At 32.7% G+C, this 18,402-nt stretch overlaps 1 protein-coding gene across 1 annotated transcript; it reads right to left on the bottom strand.

Moving 5' to 3' along the window:
* Positions 1-13,079: 13,079 nt before the first annotated feature.
* LOC132282479 (cyclic dof factor 3) lies at positions 13,080-16,367 on the bottom strand. The gene is made up of 2 exons (XM_059784183.1): positions 15,982-16,367; positions 13,080-14,723 (listed from the first exon to the last, which is right to left on the bottom strand). Exons 1-2 carry the CDS (start codon positions 16,207-16,209, stop codon positions 13,449-13,451), a joined length of 1,503 nt encoding a protein of 500 aa, XP_059640166.1. The 5' UTR covers positions 16,210-16,367; the 3' UTR covers positions 13,080-13,448.
* Positions 16,368-18,402: the final 2,035 nt, after the last annotated feature.

Below are 18,402 nucleotides of genomic sequence, written 5' to 3' on the forward strand. Positions count from 1 at the left end.
AACTTTTTGTGAGCTGGAAATTTAACTTTTTCGCACTGGAGGAAGTTCGATCGATCGAACCTTGGACTTGGATCGATCAAACATGGCTAAGATTTATCGAACTGAAGTTGGATCGATCCTTAATGGCGGTGCCTTTTTGAATAAAAACAAATCTGAGATATTTTGAAGATATTTTTGGGAAAAGGATAAAAGCAATTGGTAGAGTGATACAACTGGATAAGATCAATCATTTGGATAAGGACAAGAATGTTCAATCGATCAAAGAAAAAAGTTGGATCGTTCGAACTTTTGAGATCTTTGAACAGGGACAAACATGGCTCAAATCTATCTTGAAGTGCTGAGATCGATGAAAGTTGGATCGATCAAACTTTTCTTGAGATCGATCGAAGTTGCTGAAATTCCACCATTTGCTTCATTTTTTCTCTACTTTGCTCCTTTCTTTGAATCATCCCAGAATTGCTTATTTAGCTAAGTTAGCTTATTTTGGGGATAAGTACCTAAAAATGGAAATAATACGAAATCAATACAAGACGGTAAAATAAGATAAATAAAGGTCTTAGAATACATAAACTTAAAGGGTTTAAATACGCACTTTTCAGCGCTTATCAGACTGAACTTAGAATAGGCCTCCAAGATGCCTACGTACCCTGAACAGGGATCAAGTCATCACGTAGTTCAATTTTAATTTTTTTTAAAAAAACAATTTATACTCGTGTCAATAGGTTTCTTTTTTCCCCAGACAGTTTATACTCATATCAAGGAGTTCTTGATTTTTTTTTTTTTTTTTTTTCCATGTAGACAGTTTAAACTCGTGTTAAGGAATGTTAATTTTTTTTTTTTTTTTTTGATAGTTTAAACTCGTATCAAGGAGTTCTTGATTTTTTTTTTTTTTTTTTAGGTAGACAGTTTATACTTGTGTCAAAGAATTCTTGATTTTTTTTTTTTTTTTTTTTCTTTAGGTAGACAGTTTAAACTCGTGTCATTATTTTTTTGGGAAACAGTTTAAACTCGTATCAAGGAGTTCTTGATTTTTTTTTTTTTTTTTTTTCCAGACAAACAATTTATACTCATATCAAGGAGTGTTATCGACAGCTTATGCTTGTATCGGGGAGCACTTCAACTTTAATTATTCTTTAACTTTGCAAGAATTAGACGACAATCCAAACTTATGCTGAAGGGCACGGACTATCTCGTCGTTACTTTGAGGATTTTCTTCTTGGTTTACTTGACTTAGTGCCCCCTGTGATTTAACACTTTCAGCTAAAGTCATTGTTGTAGCATGATGCATTTCTTGATGTAAGTTTCTTAAGATGATGCTTATAATGAAAAATGATGTTACTTCGTCATCCGAGTTAGGAAGTATATTGTCTTCTTCTTCGGACTCACTTCCCTCATCTTCTTAAAGGTTGTCGGGTATATGAGGAACATCTTCCCTAGTACCATAATTTTCCATGCTAAGCTCTATGTCATGGGCTCAAGAAACAAGCTCTTCAAATGTGCAAATCCCTTGTAGTATGTAAAGAAGCTCCCCCCGCATGCCTTGCATACATGCTTCAATTGTAGAAATTTTAGACAAACAATCCTTACAGTTAACCACAAGTTCACCCTTCATTTGTTTTGTGTTTGCTCCAGCATACTTATAGTACGACGAGTGCCGTAGAAACGGTTGAGAAATTCTCGTTCCATCTGCTCCCAACTGTCAATACCTCTAGGTTTGAGGTCTGTGTACCAATCAAATGCATTCCCTTTGAGGGAACGAACGAATTACTTGATAAGGAGATCTCCGTTTGTACTAGCATTGCCGCAAGGTTCTACAAAGTGTGCGACATATTGCATAGAATTGCCTTTTCCATCAAACTGTTGAAGCTTTGGAGGTTGATACCCAACCGGCATTTTTAAGATATCAATTATGCTTTGAGTACATGCGAGCACTTTGGGGAACACCACTGTATTGTTCTCTCATACAATTCACTATCATGTCTTGAAGTTGTTGTACAGAAAGTGAGGTGATGGAGGCAGCTTCAATTGTTGGATTGGAGGACATGTCATTCTGATCGCCAATTAGAGTGATCTCTGGTATGTAATTAGAATGAGGAATTTGGCCTTTGCTTGACTCAGCATTGTCGTCACGCAATTTTAACTTTTATGTAAGCGAGGCAATTTTCAGATCTTGCTCCTTGAGAGAGTGTTGTAATCTTTCAATTGCACGGGCCATACACGTCAATTGCTCTTCGTACGAGGTAGTACTCGTCATCATAACTGGTATAGTGACGGAGTCAGAAAAAATCTTTGGCCTTGGGTGGACCAGCCTTGAACTTGAACTTGAACTTGTGACTTGGGCAACTTTGAGGTTGTAGAAACCTTCATCCTTGCCCCCTGCGAGGTGAAAGCAGTATGAGTTTGAGTTGTTACTTTGACAGATTTGGCGGAATTGATTATCATCGCATTATGCTGTCTTTTGGCCACAACGGATGTTTTGACCATGCTCCACATCATTGAACTTGCAGAGATGTTTGTACCACTTGACGAAGTTGTAACCTTCTTACCACCTTTTGTGGTGGTATTGATGTTGTCCATCACGATTGCGATGTCCTTGGTGGTATTCTTATTTTTCGACTGAATCTTGTTGGAAGTCATAGAATCTGACGATGAATTTGTTGAGGATTTGATGTAAGAGAAAGAGATAAATGGCAGAGGATGTCCCATCGGGCATGCCAAAAATTTATAAACAAAAATTTCATAGTCTGCAAATAAAGAACAAAATATGAAGCAAATAGAATTTTATTAATTTGGGAAAATTGGAATACAATCCTCTAAAATATTCTTTACAAAAGAAAGAAAATATCATCTGATTCGATCTCCTTTATTGGTTGGATTTAAGGGCTGTTAGAACTTGATCTTGAATCGAACTGTTGACAATCTTCTTCAAGTATTTGTAGTTGAAAAAGATTGCCAATGATTTCTGATCGAAGGTTGATGAAGCTTGATCTTGGACAGTGTTGTGTGGTGATTTGTCAAACTTGTTGAATCACGGAGAAAGAACGACATGATTTTGACGTGCTTGTTGTCCTTTGTTGAATTTGAGGAAGAACGACATGGCTTTGGATGTGCTTGTTGTTGATCACCGTGGAATTTTAATGAAAAACGACATGATTTGATGTGCTTGTTGCCTTTCGCCTTCAAGTTTGGGTGTTGGGAATGAATGTTGGCAAAGCTTCTGTATTTCTCTCTGGAATTTCTGAGTCTCTCAATTTCTAGACCTCTCAATTTCTAGAGTCTCTGAATTTCTAAGTCTTCGAATTTCTGGACCCTCCTTCTATCTTTCCTACATGTCTCTATTTATAGGTTTTTTGGATTATTAGGATGATGACATTTGTCCTCTCTTGATAAGGACAAAATTATAATTGTACTGGGCCGGTTATATTAGGATAATTATTCTTAAAAATAATTATTCTAAATATATTTTATTAGGAATAACTATCTTTTTCATTTAATCATCTAGGCTAGGCTAATTAAATAATTTAAGTGGACCAAGTTTGGCCAATTAAATGACTTAATTAAACATTAAACCCATATTTAATGGGTCAATTTATTAAAACCAAAGTTCATTAAAATTTTAGTGTCTATATATACTAATTCAAAATTTTATTGGTAAAAGTAGAATTATAAAAAATTCAGTGGGAGCTTCTAAATTTAAAAAAATAGTGTTCATTTGCTAGAAATACAGGTGAACTAAGTGCCCAATATATTTAATGAGTGGTAGGCTTGGAGAGATTTGCTGCATTGGATTTCAATCTTTGAGAACCTCTGATACATGATTCAAAGATAGATTTACTCTAGAGAAATGTAAATGATGTGTTTTTATGCACTGTTATAGTTGGAGAATAGAGACAGTTTACCAGCATATTCTGTTTGAGATTGTTTTGCTCGCAAAAATATTACTCGATTGCTTCAACAAAGAGTAGAGATAAAAATCTTGATAATAGATCATAGGACTAGGTAACTTTGAATTGTCTTTGCGAGAGGACCTTGCCTTCAGCAACTCATTTACTTGAAGAAAATATATATATATATATATATTTGAATATGTTTGAGATCATCTATATTTTAACCCAAGAATATGCACATTAGAAGTGTTGGGGAATTTTTATATATTTTATAACATCAGTAATTTTTTTCACATTGAGAACTGATAATTCAATATCTTATAGAAATGAAACATGAACATGAATTTAAAAGATATAATAAACAAGAATACAAACTCTGTAATAATGAAACGAACAACTTGAATAATTAAAATGAAGAAACATTTAGTTATAATCATACTTAGATAAATAAATAGACATGATAAAGTACATAAACTAGATTTTGAGACTTAGAAACGTTTTAGGTATAGTCCTAAAGCTGGCACTTCCTCCTACATGGAGATATTAGCGAAAATACCGGCTTCAAGATACAATGCAAGTGCTGGCAGGTACGCGGTGTCTCCTCGATCTTGAACTTGTTCAGAGGAAGACTAAGTAAACAAGTCATGTGTCAAAAAGAAGTTAGATTTACCCTTCTCTTTGATGTATATAGAGCAATGAGGCTCTCAAAAATCTATTTACTTGAGTGTTTCATCCTGTAAAGTTTCTTTTTTGTAGTGCTTAGTCCTCTAAAACAGTGTCATGTTAATTTCTCAGGGATTTAATATGACCTCGACTCTTCAGAACATCTTGTTGCTCTAATGGGGAGTACGTCGAATATGTTCAACCTTCGAATTTTTAATATGTAGATACTATATAGGCGCTGGATGAAGGTTTTATGTCAACTTTGGGAGCTTTAACAACCCGGTCTATTAAAATTATTGTACTGCAGAGCACCAGAAGGGTAGTCATGGTTGAACGATGAACAAAAGGAGTTATGTTCATTCAAATGTAGCATAAAATAAATAAAATAAATAAAAAATAAAAAATAAAAAAGCATATGGTCTCTGAAAGTTCAAAACCCAACTTGCCTTGTGCCCAGAAGACAATAGAGTTCTCGTTAAGTTTACAACTTCCATATTGTAGTGACCCTTCTATAATCTCTTCAATAGTCATCAACGCCAATGGTTTGTAATTCTTTATTTAAATAAATTATCCTGTTCTTGATCATTTTAAATAACAGTTAAAACTTGGAATGGCATGCCAGATGTGTTTTAAGTGTTATTTTTTTATTTTTTTTTTTTTGTTAATATCAAAACAACCATTTTGTTGTAGGAGTATTTTAGGTAGAAATTAGAATTATACTTGGTAACTAAAATTTGCTTTAGTTCCTAACTACAATATCAAAATACACAATATCACCAATTTTAATATTGTAACGAGGAACTAAAGCATCGTGATATGGGTTTGTATCAAAAAATTGAGTAAAGTGCATTAAACACCCCTGAACTATTGAGGTATGTGCAAGAAACCCCCCTGAACTATAAAAATTGCAAAAAAAACTCCCTGAACTATTGGGGTATGTGCAAGAAACCCCCCTGAACTATAAAAGTTGCAAAAAACCCCCATAAACTATTGGGGTATGTGCAAAAAACCCCCCTGAACTATATAATTTTTTGTAGTTTACCCCATCCACGCCAATTGATTGACTGAAAGGGACGATGAAGCAGAGGAATTTGTTGCTGGGATCGGTGGGTCTCCTGTCATAGCTCCATCATAGCCGTTGCACCACTCGTCAGATCCGTCGGCCATATATATCGCACTTCTCTGCACCGTTGCGTCAGCCCATCGCCGTCACCGCCTTGCCCGCCGTTCAACTCACCTTGCTCGCCGGTCCATTCCACCGTCCATTCTAATCTTGCCGGCCCATTCCTCCATCTCCATAGCCGAGCACATCGCTGTCCGTGTTTCGAGCACACAGCCGTCCACAGTTCACCGCCGAGCCCCCTTGAGCTCGCTGCCACCTCCACAATTCACGGCCGAGTCAACCAAGCTCTCATCACAGCCGAGTCCTCCGCGCACAAGCCGCCATCATCCGAGACCGAGCCATCTCGCCGACCTTGGATTTCTTTGGTCTCTTCTCTCTCTCTCTACTTCTCAGTTTTGGGTTGTGTTGGGTGAAAGACATCTTTTGGCAAAAAAAAAAAGTAAGAAGTGTATAAATTAAAACGACGCAGTGTACGTGTTATAAGGGTAAACTGGTTTTTCAAAATTTTCGGTACCGGAAGCTGATGTCATGGGGGTAAATTGCAACAAAATCATAGTTCAGGGGGATAAATTGCAACAAAATCATAGTTCATGGGGGTTTCTTGCAAATGACCAATAGTTCAAAGGGGAAAATTGCAACAAAATCATAGTTCAGGGGGGTTTCCTGCAAATGACCAATAGTTCAGGGGGGTTTAATGCACTTTATCCCAAAAAATTTGATACGTTATGAACTATTCCAAACTAATAGCAGCGGTTCCAAACATAATATGGGCCCAAATTTGGCGAGTAGATTTTCCTTCATCTACTATTTTCTCACTCTAAATTTATGTCTTCTATATCTCATTCCTTTCTAACCTTATTGCTTCTGTGTTTATTCAACCCACAAGAGCGTCGAAGATAAGAGAAAATGGAAGCCATCCTATAGAAAGCACATGACCTTGGAGAAACCCCAAAGTCTGATGAACAGAGAACCTCGACAAAGTACGGAACAAGAATTTTGATGAACAGAGAGAGAACTCTGATGAACAAAGAATTGCAGGCCATTATATTTTCACTTTTTTTTTTTTTTTTTGTAATTCTTTCCACATTTTGTTTTATTTCTTAATTTGATGCTAACAAGCATAGATATTTCTACTGTTGTGGTGGTATCGAACACTTGACGCTTGTCAGTTACAAGTATAATAAAAAATTAAATATTTTATTTTTTGGCGGGACATGACTGGGATGTAGACATGAACGTGATTATGATACATTTTGGATACTTTTAGAATGCAATAGGTGGTTGTGTAATTATTTTTTTTTTATTTATTTGGAAGAATGGTAATTAATGTAATTTAAAATATATTAAGGGTATTCATGCCCAATTTTTTTAACCCCAATGGATTGGCTTAATTGGAAAAGACTTGGACCCAGATTTCAAGATTGATTCCTAGTTGGAAAAGACTTGGGCCCTGGTGCCTAGTGAAGTATCAGGTCTCAAGATTAAATCCTACTAGATGTAAACAATTCATTGGAGGGGTGTGTGGAGTACCAACTGAAAAATATATATATATATATATATACTATGAGTCAATTAAAAAAATAATATAAAATTTGAGAAATCAAAGATAACAAACAACTAACTCTAACCTCCAAATTAGTTATGGATAAAATGACAAAAAATAATTATTTATATGTAATAATATATATTATACTATTACCTCCGTCTCAAAAAAAGTGTCCTTAATGGAGATTGTATCAGTTCAATTTGTGAGAGTCACGATCCTCTAAAAATAACACTTTTTATTGGACGAATGGAGTATTATCTTTTGACGTATCTAATATTCATGCCATACTTGTGTCCTTTTTCTTTTTCTTTTTATCATATCGCTCTATGTCGTACCCTTATCCTTGTTTATATTTGTACTCCCTCAATTTGTTGTTATATTCAGAAAGATTCGAAGGAAATTTTGTTTAAAACTTTTCTCCTTTTCAAATTTTTATGTGCAATTTTTTTGGGTTGGAAAAATGCAAGATGCAATCCAGCCCGTTCGAAGATCACAACTCATAATACTAAAGCCCGTCGACGAGGTTTTTTTTTTTTTTTTTAACGTGGATTGAGTTTCTTGAAATTTTCTAGCTCTAGAGAACAGTCAAAGCCCGGTAGGAAAGGCCTAGGTTCTCAAAACCTGGGCCCGACCTGGCCCATTCTGCCCAATTTTTTTTTTTTTAATGAGCAAAAAACAATCACACATCATGTGCCTGTGTGTGAGAACTTGAACACTAAAAAATAAAAATAAAAATTAGTAGTCCTGACGAACACCATTTTTTTTGTGAAAAAACAATAAAATATATTTCATAAAATTATCAAAAAGAAGAAAAAGTGATAGTTGTAATATCTTACTCAATTTCAAATGTTGTTAAATAAAGAATGGGTCAAAGACCCTCTATAAATCACTAAAGATATGTTGGCTTGTAAACCTTACAATCAGCATAATGGTCCACTAGTTATGTGTAACGTAAACACATGCCCCAAATAGTGTTATAATAATTGACCTGCAAAATAAATTTATAAATAAATAAGTCCTTATTTTAAATATAAAAAAAAAAAAATCATAAAAGTTTACATAAGTCTATGTTTTTTATTTATTTATATAAGGTAAGAACGATTAGAAGTTAAATTAATAGTTGCAGAGAGTTAAAACATGTCACTCTAAAGTTCACCGAATACACTAACCTGTTAGGCTATCGAGGCATCTACAACATAAGTTTATGTTTGGTGCAATGGAAAAGAAAAGAAATGATAAGATCAGTTATGAGAGAAAAGAAAAAAAAAAAAGAAAAAAGAAAATGAGAGGATATAATTAATCACTTATCGTATTTAATTGATTAATAATAAAAAAAGAAATGATATGATAGTAATCATATTTGGAAAAGAAAAATATTTAAATGAATTTACTACCATATTCTTTGTTTTTTTTTTTGAAATTTTGTCTTTTATAAAAATAACGACAAATTTAGTATTAGCAAAATTTCATTAAAAAAACTAACACTTCCTTCATTTTCCTTTCATTTACTCTCTTTTTTAAAAAATAACAAAATCAAAACATTATATGTATAGTTTATTTCTTTCCGAATCCTCCCATTTCCTTTCTTTTTCTTTAAAAATTCACACCAAACAGAATTTCATTTCCTTCCATTCCCTTTCTTTTCTTTTCTTTTCTTTTCTTTTGGATACCCTCCAACCAAACTCGGCCCAACTCAAATTATCAAGATCATGTTTGCTGGTGATGTGTCACTTCCAATTGGTGGGACATAGAATGCACCATTTAGAGGGGCCTTCGCGTGATATACCTTGTGGTTTCTCCACTATGAATTATCAAAGAATTCACTCAACAATGAAAAAAAACATTAAAATAAAATTAATTGAAAGTGGGAGGTTGACTTTGGAGTCCAAGTGATGCAAATGTTAACTTTAGTTTGTGGCCATATATATTGCTGAAATGCGCTGAAAGAAAGTGTTATCAACCACTAAATTTATCATGGAAGTAACGAGAGTGTTTGACCACCCTCCTAGTCTTAATTTTTATTCAAAGGGTTGGTTTGATTATACAAAAATTAGTGATATAAATTTAACTATTTAGTTTAATTATGAAAATATTTTTTTATTTTTAAAAAATTGAAAATAAAAAATAGTACAAATTTTTTTATTTGGTTTAGTTTTCATAAAATTAATTTTTGAAAACTCAGTTATAAAAATATCATCTGTTTTCAAATAATTATAAAATATTATTATCTGATAACAATTTTCTATTATCTAAATTCTTGAAAACTATTTTCAGAATTATAAACCAAGTAAGTCCAAGGAACTGTTTAGTTTGTAACTATGAAAACAGTTTTATATTATCAGAAAACTGAAAATAAAATATCGTTTAAAAAATTCTGTTTGATTCAGTTTTCTGAAAAACTCAGTTATAAAAATGTCTATTTTCAAATAATTATAAAATATTATTTTCTAAGAACAATATTCTATTTTCTGGGTTTTTTAGAAATGTTTTCGAAAAATTATACAAAAAATTTCTATTTGGTTCAGTTTTCTAAAAACTGTTTTCTAGAAACACAATTATAAAAATTCTGTTTTCATATAACTATCTTTTATAGTTATCTAAAAATAGTTTCATTTTCTTTGAATTCTTGAGAATTGTTTTAGAATTACAAACCAAGCATTGGTTTGTAAGTCTGGTTTGTAAGTCTGAGAATAGTTTTATGTTTACATAAAACTATAAATAGAAAATTGTACAAAAAAATCTGTTTGGTTTAATTTTCTAAAAACTCTGTTACAAAAAGACCTATTTTCAAATACCTTCTTATTTTTTATAATTATCTGAAAATAATTTTCTGTTCTCTGAATTTTTTGGAACTGTTTTAAAAGTTATAAACAAGCAAACCCTAGTTTTTAACTTAAGTTTGATTAACATAAAAATGTTATAAAGAAATTAAGAAAAATATTACCATTTTTATGATTTAAATAGCATAAAACTTATCATAAAGCTAGGAAAGGGCAATATTGTAAATTCATAAAATTATCTCAAAGAAATCAAAATTTTCTTGTGTTTTTTTTATACAAAAAAAAATTATGAGAAAATCAAGTGGTTATGAAAAGTGATATTTCTTCAAAATTTTTCTTTTTTCCTATTAACCAAACTTTTAAAAATGTTTATCTAATCAAACGAAGCCCCTTTTTAAATTTTTTATTTTTCCTCCCATTTCTCAGTTAAAAGCACACATTAAAGTTTAAGCTAATAATGAAAAAGAAAATTGTAATTTGGGCTGTGTGGGGGAAAAAGATTTTTCGAATGGAAAAACATTTATTATCACTTTTTATCACCTCTTTCACTAAAAGCACTTTAGGCTAATGAAAAGGAGCATTGTTATTGGGACTGAAAGCAGCTTGACCGTTACTCACAGAGTTGTGTGGGCCCACCACTACTTTAATGGGGTTCCATAACATCCATGCCATCCTCTGAGACCAGTTCACAGATTTTTCCCCTAAAAAAAAAAATAAAAAAAAATAAAAAAGTAGAGTGACAAAAAATGAAAAAAAAAAAAAAAAAATCCCCTCCTATAAATAGAAAAAAAAATGTCAAAAATTAGCATGTGCAAATTATCTCATAATATCTGTTGACCACTAATTTTGAGTCAAATTTTTTTTTTAATAAAAATTTCAAAATACCCATCAATATTTTAAAATTTTATTTTATTTTATTTTAAGGGCATTTTAGATATTTCAATCTTTAAACTAACAAAATGTCTTTATTTTCTCAATTAAAAAAATGTAGGTTTTTTTTTAAACATCTCATACTACTAGCACATTCTGTGTCCCTAACAGCATGCACAACTTGGTTGATTTTGCTGTCCTAATTATAGAAATTTGATCAGGTTTGGAGGTTTTAGCCATATTAATTAGGCTCACCATGCTGTTTGGCTGCCCAGAAAATTGTTTTTACCGGTCTCAGCACAACCAGGAATGCCAACCACTCTAAAGACTACTATTTTCTTTTACAACTGTGGAGATCCACATAAAATTGGCTGTTAGGGCTTTTGAGGTATTTAACCATTCAAACCTGCACCTAGAGTGCATCATACACTTCAAGGATTTATTATTATTACTATTATTATATATGGAATGGCTAGAAATGAGCTGTTACTGAACTTGTAATTTACTGATAAAACAGAAAATTAGGCATGCGTATACATATGAAAAGACAATACGGCATGTTTGGCTGTATAAAGCAAAAAAGGCAAAACAAAAAGATAAGAAAGCCAAAGCTAATTAAAGAGAATGCCCAAAAGATTTGTGGCATTATGTGGTGTGGTTAGAAATTAGCTGTGGTTAGAAATTATGGACAACAAAATATCTTTTATGTTTTCTTTGATTGCAACATGAAATTAAGTAGGAGGCACACATATTGTTCTGATTCAAGTGGAACTCCTAACAAAATAAAATAGTTTTTACTAACGGATGAAAGTTGAGGGGTTATTTGCAATATGCCCCATTATCTTTTATTATTGTATGGAGTGTTTGAAAACTATTTTTCAGCATAATTATTTTTTATTTTTTATAGTTATATAATTTGAGAAATTATTATATCGTCTCGGAATAATTGATTCCGGACCAATTATGCTTATGTGTTGTTTTGTAATTAACGGAGAGATCGTGTAATACTTTTTGAAAATAGGGAAGAAAATTAAATAAAATGGTGGCCTGAGGTTAGGAAAAATCAAATAAAGAGGATATCTTTTTTGTTTGGCAACAGAGGGACCAATTATACTTATATGTTGTTTCGTAATTGACGGAGATCGTGTAATACTTTCTGAAAATAGGAAAGAAAATGAAGGAAATGGTGGCATGGGGTTAGGAAAAATCAAATAAAGAGGATATCTCTTTTGTTTGGCAACTGAGGATTTCCCAAATCTAAGGTCTTATTCACATTTTGTGCAATATCATATTGTGACAGATATATTAGAAAATAAATGAGAGAGATATATGTATATATATATATAGAGAGAGAGAGAGAGAGAGAGAACTTTATATCAGCTTTCCACTGTCTCTACTCTTTTGGGTTAATTTGGCTTTGACACAGAAAGCTACTTTGTCCTTTTGTGAGATTTTAAAGTTGGAAAAAAACTTGAAAAGTTGTCTGCAAAATAAAGGGCCTTAAAAGATACCTACCAAAAAGAAGTCCAAAAAGAATTTGTATATTTCCTCTTGCCGTTGGACCATCCTATTCAAACCAACCAGACCCCACCTAATTCTGTGTATCATTTAATGTGTTTTTTTTTTTTTTTTGAGAGCAATAACAGTGTCACTAAATCTCTCTTTTTTAAATAAATAAATAAGACTATCAATTTTTTCATAGGACAAATAAGTCCAATTTTGTAATTTTTATTTTTCCATTTAAGATTTAAACCACTAGATCTTTCAAAAATTGATATGCAGTCCTCTTTTTTTTCCTTTAAGTTTTAATTAATTGATGAATTAAATATATAATTAATTTAATTTATATCCAATTCAAAGAAACTTGTGTAGAATGCACAAGCACCATACAAAAAGGCATTAAATACTACTAAAAAAGGCATTAAATGTTAGTATCATTTCTTTTTATTTAGATTCTATATCTTGTTTAGAAAGGGTATAAATGAAAGTTTGACTGTTTCTGTAATTTTAAACTGAAAAAAAAAAAAAAAAAAAATTCTAAAAAGTAGGAATTATATAACTTATTCAAAATTAATAGGATTTGTTTATATTTTAAATGATCCACAAGAACAATCTTCATTCTTCAAGGGATCACCACAAGAACTATGTCTTAGTGAGTTGTTTCCTTCTTGTGTCAAAACAGGTTGACATTTTTCTGCAATTTTAATCTCTGAAGGAAAAACTCCAATTTTATTGAAATTACAAAGGAAATGGAAAAAAGAACTACTTTCCAGACACAGCTTACAATTACATTCTAATTTTGGTACATCTAAAGATCTTCCACTCTCTTTCTCTGCTTCTAATGTCAGTATTTCTTTTATACATAGATATGTACAGACAAACTCACCATATAGAACAAAGGAACCTATTCTTAATGTTACAAGAAAGACGAGACCAGTTTCTGCTAGAGCTTTCTCCGAGACAACTACTCCCATATTCTGCTGAGAAACCATACCTTCAACACTATGTGACCTATCCGGGATGACGGTAAGTGGTTCGAAATTACTCCTTAATGACACAATCTTAACAGATGCTACACCTCAGACACCCTCTTGGAAGGTGAGGGACCTAGACAAGGCAGCAGGGTTAGCCCGTAATGCTGGAGAGGTTTCGACAATGTGATTCTTTTCCTTGCCCTTTGGTTGGAAGGCCTTAAAAAGGCCTGCCCTGCTGGAGACGTCGTTCTTAATCCCCAGTGTTGCCCATATGGAACTCCTTGCAGCTTCATCAGGGTCGTCGATCCTTAAAGTTTTCGGAATCAAAATGGATTTTTCAGAATCCTTCTGTTCCACCGCCTGTTCATTTCCCTCCATATTGCTCGGTTTAAGCAAGTCGCCGTCCCTGGAACGCTTTCCTAAAGTTGGTGCACTAAAACCAGAGAGTGGTACCTTTTGGCTCATCATAGGAGATAACCATGGTACACTCCAAGCACCTGGAACACTACAATTCCAGTAAGTTGCAGGATAGAATGGCATAGGAAATCCTGGAGGGCAAATGGCTGGGACGGGAACTGCAGAATTCCAAGGATAAGGCCATGGAACCCCGGACAGGCATGGAATTGGAGAAGGGAAGCCATTCATATTTCGAATCATTGGCTCTTGAAGCCCATTTCTAGAGCATTCGTCAAGTGAATTTGAAGTTGTGACAGAGGACCCACTAGAGCAATCATCGCCATTTTCTCCACCAGTGCAAGCAACTGCAATTCCTTTTTCAAGTTTATAAACCCCATTTTGGATACCATTTGGTGCCTTTTTCTCCACAAGATTTAAGGCAGAACTCATGGAGTCACAAAGCAGTGCATCTGAGCCAAAAGAGAGGACTTTGCCATTGGGTTTGAGTGCAGGGTAATGGATCCCATTTGGAGCATCCAATCGAGCTACTTGGAGAGCTTCAGAAATGGTGATGTGACGACAATTTGAGGCGGCATTTTTGTTCTTGCGACGACCAGCTCCCACTGGCACATTCCTCATGGTACCTCCGGCAGTCCAGTATCTCTGACAGCTCTTGCAGAAATGACGGGGCTGATTAACATTATAATTGTTGTAATAACAGAACTTCGTGTCCATGCTACTACAACGGGGACATGGAATAATTTTGTCCGGTTTCTTTAGGGTTTTCTGTTCTGAGCTATTTGTATCACTCTGATCATTTTCTGTCTTGGGAGGATTCAATGTCGCAGTTTCTTCATCAACGGAAGGTGTCCCGAGGTTCTCTTCAGACTCTGGCAATGTTTCTAAATTCGTCAAATCTTCTGTAACCAGAGGTGGCGAAATGTCTTGCCGTTTAGTCTCAGTAGGTTTTCCAATTAGAGGATCCTGAAATTTAAGAATAATTTTCTGTAAGTAACAAATACAAGTTTTATAGACTAAATTACGAGTCAGCTATAGAGGTAATAAAAAAAACAGAAACCAAGAAGGAGAAATGGCTTACAGGGAAAATTCAATCTTTATTAGTTTTAGATGACCCCTCTTGAAACATCTCGAAAACTAGACAGAATCCAACTACCCAATTACAATTAAAAATTATCGTCTTAATTAACAATAACATTTGAATGGGAAGAACATCAAATTAAAAGATCAGTAGAAGACATATGGAAGAAATCAGACATCTCACAGATTTTATCCAGGATCCAATAAATAGCATCATCAATAACAAAGCCCCAAAATTTAAATCTAAACAAGTGAAAAGGAGAAATAGATATATGTATGTGTGTGTGAGAAAAAGAAATGAAGATTTATAAAGTGAGTCAACAAAACTGTAATTCCAAATGGATAAGGATTGTACAATTGTAACTTTGTTATTTTTGGAACAATGAATATTTAGTTGATCATGTATCATCAGAGAGGCCATAAATTTCCAAAAGGAAAATATTCTGGCTCCCTCTCAGCCATTGATTAAAAAGCTTATCTCGATCCAATGGCTGAGAGGTTCCAAAAATTGTCCACAAAAAGTAACTTCAAGAAAAGAATAATAGTTAATTACCATTCACAAAAGTCAAATTCTAGACATAAAGCTGAAGCAAATTCAACAGCCCTTTAATAAGATTTTCAGGATATCAGGAGGAAGAATCAAACATTGCAAGGTCAAAAGATCTTTCTGGAAGTTCTAATGAAGAAAAAGATGGTCAAACATGATAAATAATTCAACAGATTGGATTTTCACAATCTCATCAACCAAAATTGTAAGTTCAAGCATTAAGTAGAGCCACCCAAGACCCAACAAATTCCTGACCTTCAAAAACAAATCTAATTAGCAGGCCTTAAAATTTATGGTCCTCTAATCAAATACAGACTACTAATTTACCCAAAAGCTGGTTTGGGAATTGGGATACATTTGCCTGAGCAAAGACTACCACTCACAAAGTATTCAATTTTAGAACTAAATTACACACACACATATATAACTAATCGAAACCCCAAAAACCCAACAAATTGCTAGAACTAGAGAATGGAGGAATGAAAAAGGTAAGATCAACCCATCAATTGTTTTGGTATTCTGAAAAAAGGGTCGTTCTCAAATATGCAGATAAGAACTTTAAATCCATATATATATATATATATGTATATGTATTACCTTTGCTTGTTTTTGTTCTTCTCCTACTTTCTTCACTTTCTGGTCTTCGACAGGACTGACCACCGGACTACAATCACGATCAGAACTATTATCTCCATGAACAACAACAACAGCTTCAGAATCTCCGGCGACAGAGTTGTCGCCGGAAATGACTGGGATCTTCTCGTTCTCAGGCAACGCGATCTTCATCCCGAACAGCTTGATCCCAAGGTCCTTGGGCTCCTTCATTTTCTCGGGAAAACAAGAGAAAGTGATCCCAGAATCGACGGAGACTGTGTGCGTCTTCGCGTTCGTCGTCGTTGTCGCCGCCGCCGACGTCGTTTAGTTTAGTTGGGGTTTGGGGGTGTCTCGTTGGTGGATCTTCGTTGGCATCGTCGTGGTCTGCGTTTTTGATTTGTTTTAAAGAGATGTGGGTGCCACGTCAGCTGGAGAGTGATTTCTCAGCCACATATTTTTGTGGCCTTTAGATTTCCCCCTACTATTAGATTCTTTATTACACGAAAAGCTAGTCAGCAAATTTCCAACTCTATCCATCGTATGTAGTTAGGTTAGGGTTAGAGGGTACATCCATTTTCTAATGGGTATTTCAGTCTTTCGTACCAAAATTCTAAATTTTGAAGATGGTACGTCATTAATTGGTGTCAAGACCATAAGAGGGTTGAAGTCATTGATGCTACTCTACTTACTAGACTAAACGATATTTGGGCAACTTACACATGTTTGATTTTTATGGCCTCCTTTATCGAATTTATTTTTTAAAAAATTATTATTTTTTATTTATTATTTTTTTAATTTGTAATTATTAATTATTTATATATTTGTCACTGGACTAACAATGAATAGGGAGAGTAGGCAAATCTTACCTCACTTTTATTGTTTTGATTTCTCCTAAAGTATGATGTGTATGTTCAATGAGACTATCCGGAGTAATGAAAATTAAAAAATTATTAAATTGTCATTTCCTTATATTATAGAATTTGAAAATTTTTATATTTTGACATGAAATGTCAAAAATATTAAAATATCAATTTTCGTACTAATTTCATATTATTATATTTTATAAAAACAATTTGCTTTTTGTTAATGGAATTTGATTTGGTGTCTTTTTAGAGTTTGATTAGGTTTTATTTTTTTTTCAAAAAAAAGAGTAAGTAATATAATATTTGCTTTTTGTTTGGTGTAATTGATACTAAACCCAAATTATGTTTTTAAAAAAAAAATACTAATCCAAATTTAATTTAGATGCATTAATCCACTGGAGGGTTAGATGAGACACTAATCTAGTAATCTAATGAGCTATCGAGACAATTATGTAAAAATTAAGAATTAAAAATTTTAAATATTGAAGTTATAATTTTTTTAATTTCTTGAAATTTTTATATCAAAATTTTAATGTGTCATTTTAAATCGTACTTATCATTTTTAATGATATTCAAACGCACTTATTGCTTACTCCATTTAAAATTAAGCAATAAATTAAGGTTATCAAACAACATTGTCTTTTGACACTATTAACAATATATATATATATATATATATATATATATGAAATTACTTATTTGCACACATTAAAAAGAGAATATTTTATATTAAGTTGCAGGTAATTTGAAATTACCAATATGACATTACTGAAGTTCTTCACGTGATGAACAAATTTTTTTTTTTTTTTTTTTTTGACTTTACAAAATATAAATGAACCTAAAATGATTAATTATGAAGTTAAAAACGTGGAATAATCTAAAAAATCATAAAGAACCTTAAATATTACGTACAAAACACTAACAATGGGGGCAAAACTTGGATTAAACCCATGATTGAAGGACCTTTTTGGAATAACGAAAATATGATTTTTCAAAATGTTTTAAATTAAAAAAAAAAAAAAAAGTGTAAAATATTATTAAAACAGTTATTTATAAATAAAAAAATCAAAAATCACAATTTTGACAGTTTTTCTTAAAAGTTGAAAGCTTTGAAATAATTTCCGTGGTTTCAATGAGACTTAAAGTTGAAATTCCAACCAAAAAAAAAAACTCAAATGAAAACCTTTAAAAACTTGTGATTTTAAAATTTTAACAAAATTAATTAGAAGCCCTCCTTTGTTCATATCTACTTGTTTCAACTTTTGACATTAAGGGGTTGATATCTACTTCTTTGAAAGAGGGATCTTTTTTTCTTCTTATTTGGGTTTCAATGAAGAATTTCCTAAAATTGGCTCAATCAGGTAGGCCAATTTAAAATCATATGGTAAAATTGCATGGTCTATAACTCAAAGTAAAGTTTTGAACCACTTGATTGGTTTTGAGGAGGGATTATGACCTTCTAATGTTAGCCGGAATCAAAATTAGGGAACTAAAACCCTACTTTAAGTCCAATTTGGACTTACAATCCAATGAAATGAAATATTTGAAATGTCGATGATGA

Source organism: Cornus florida, unplaced genomic scaffold (genome assembly GCF_030987335.1).
Source record: "Cornus florida cultivar Cherokee Brave unplaced genomic scaffold, ASM3098733v1 CherokeeBrave_3.0.0_Hap2_Chr11, whole genome shotgun sequence".
Classification (NCBI taxonomy): Eukaryota; Viridiplantae; Streptophyta; class Magnoliopsida; order Cornales; family Cornaceae; genus Cornus; species Cornus florida.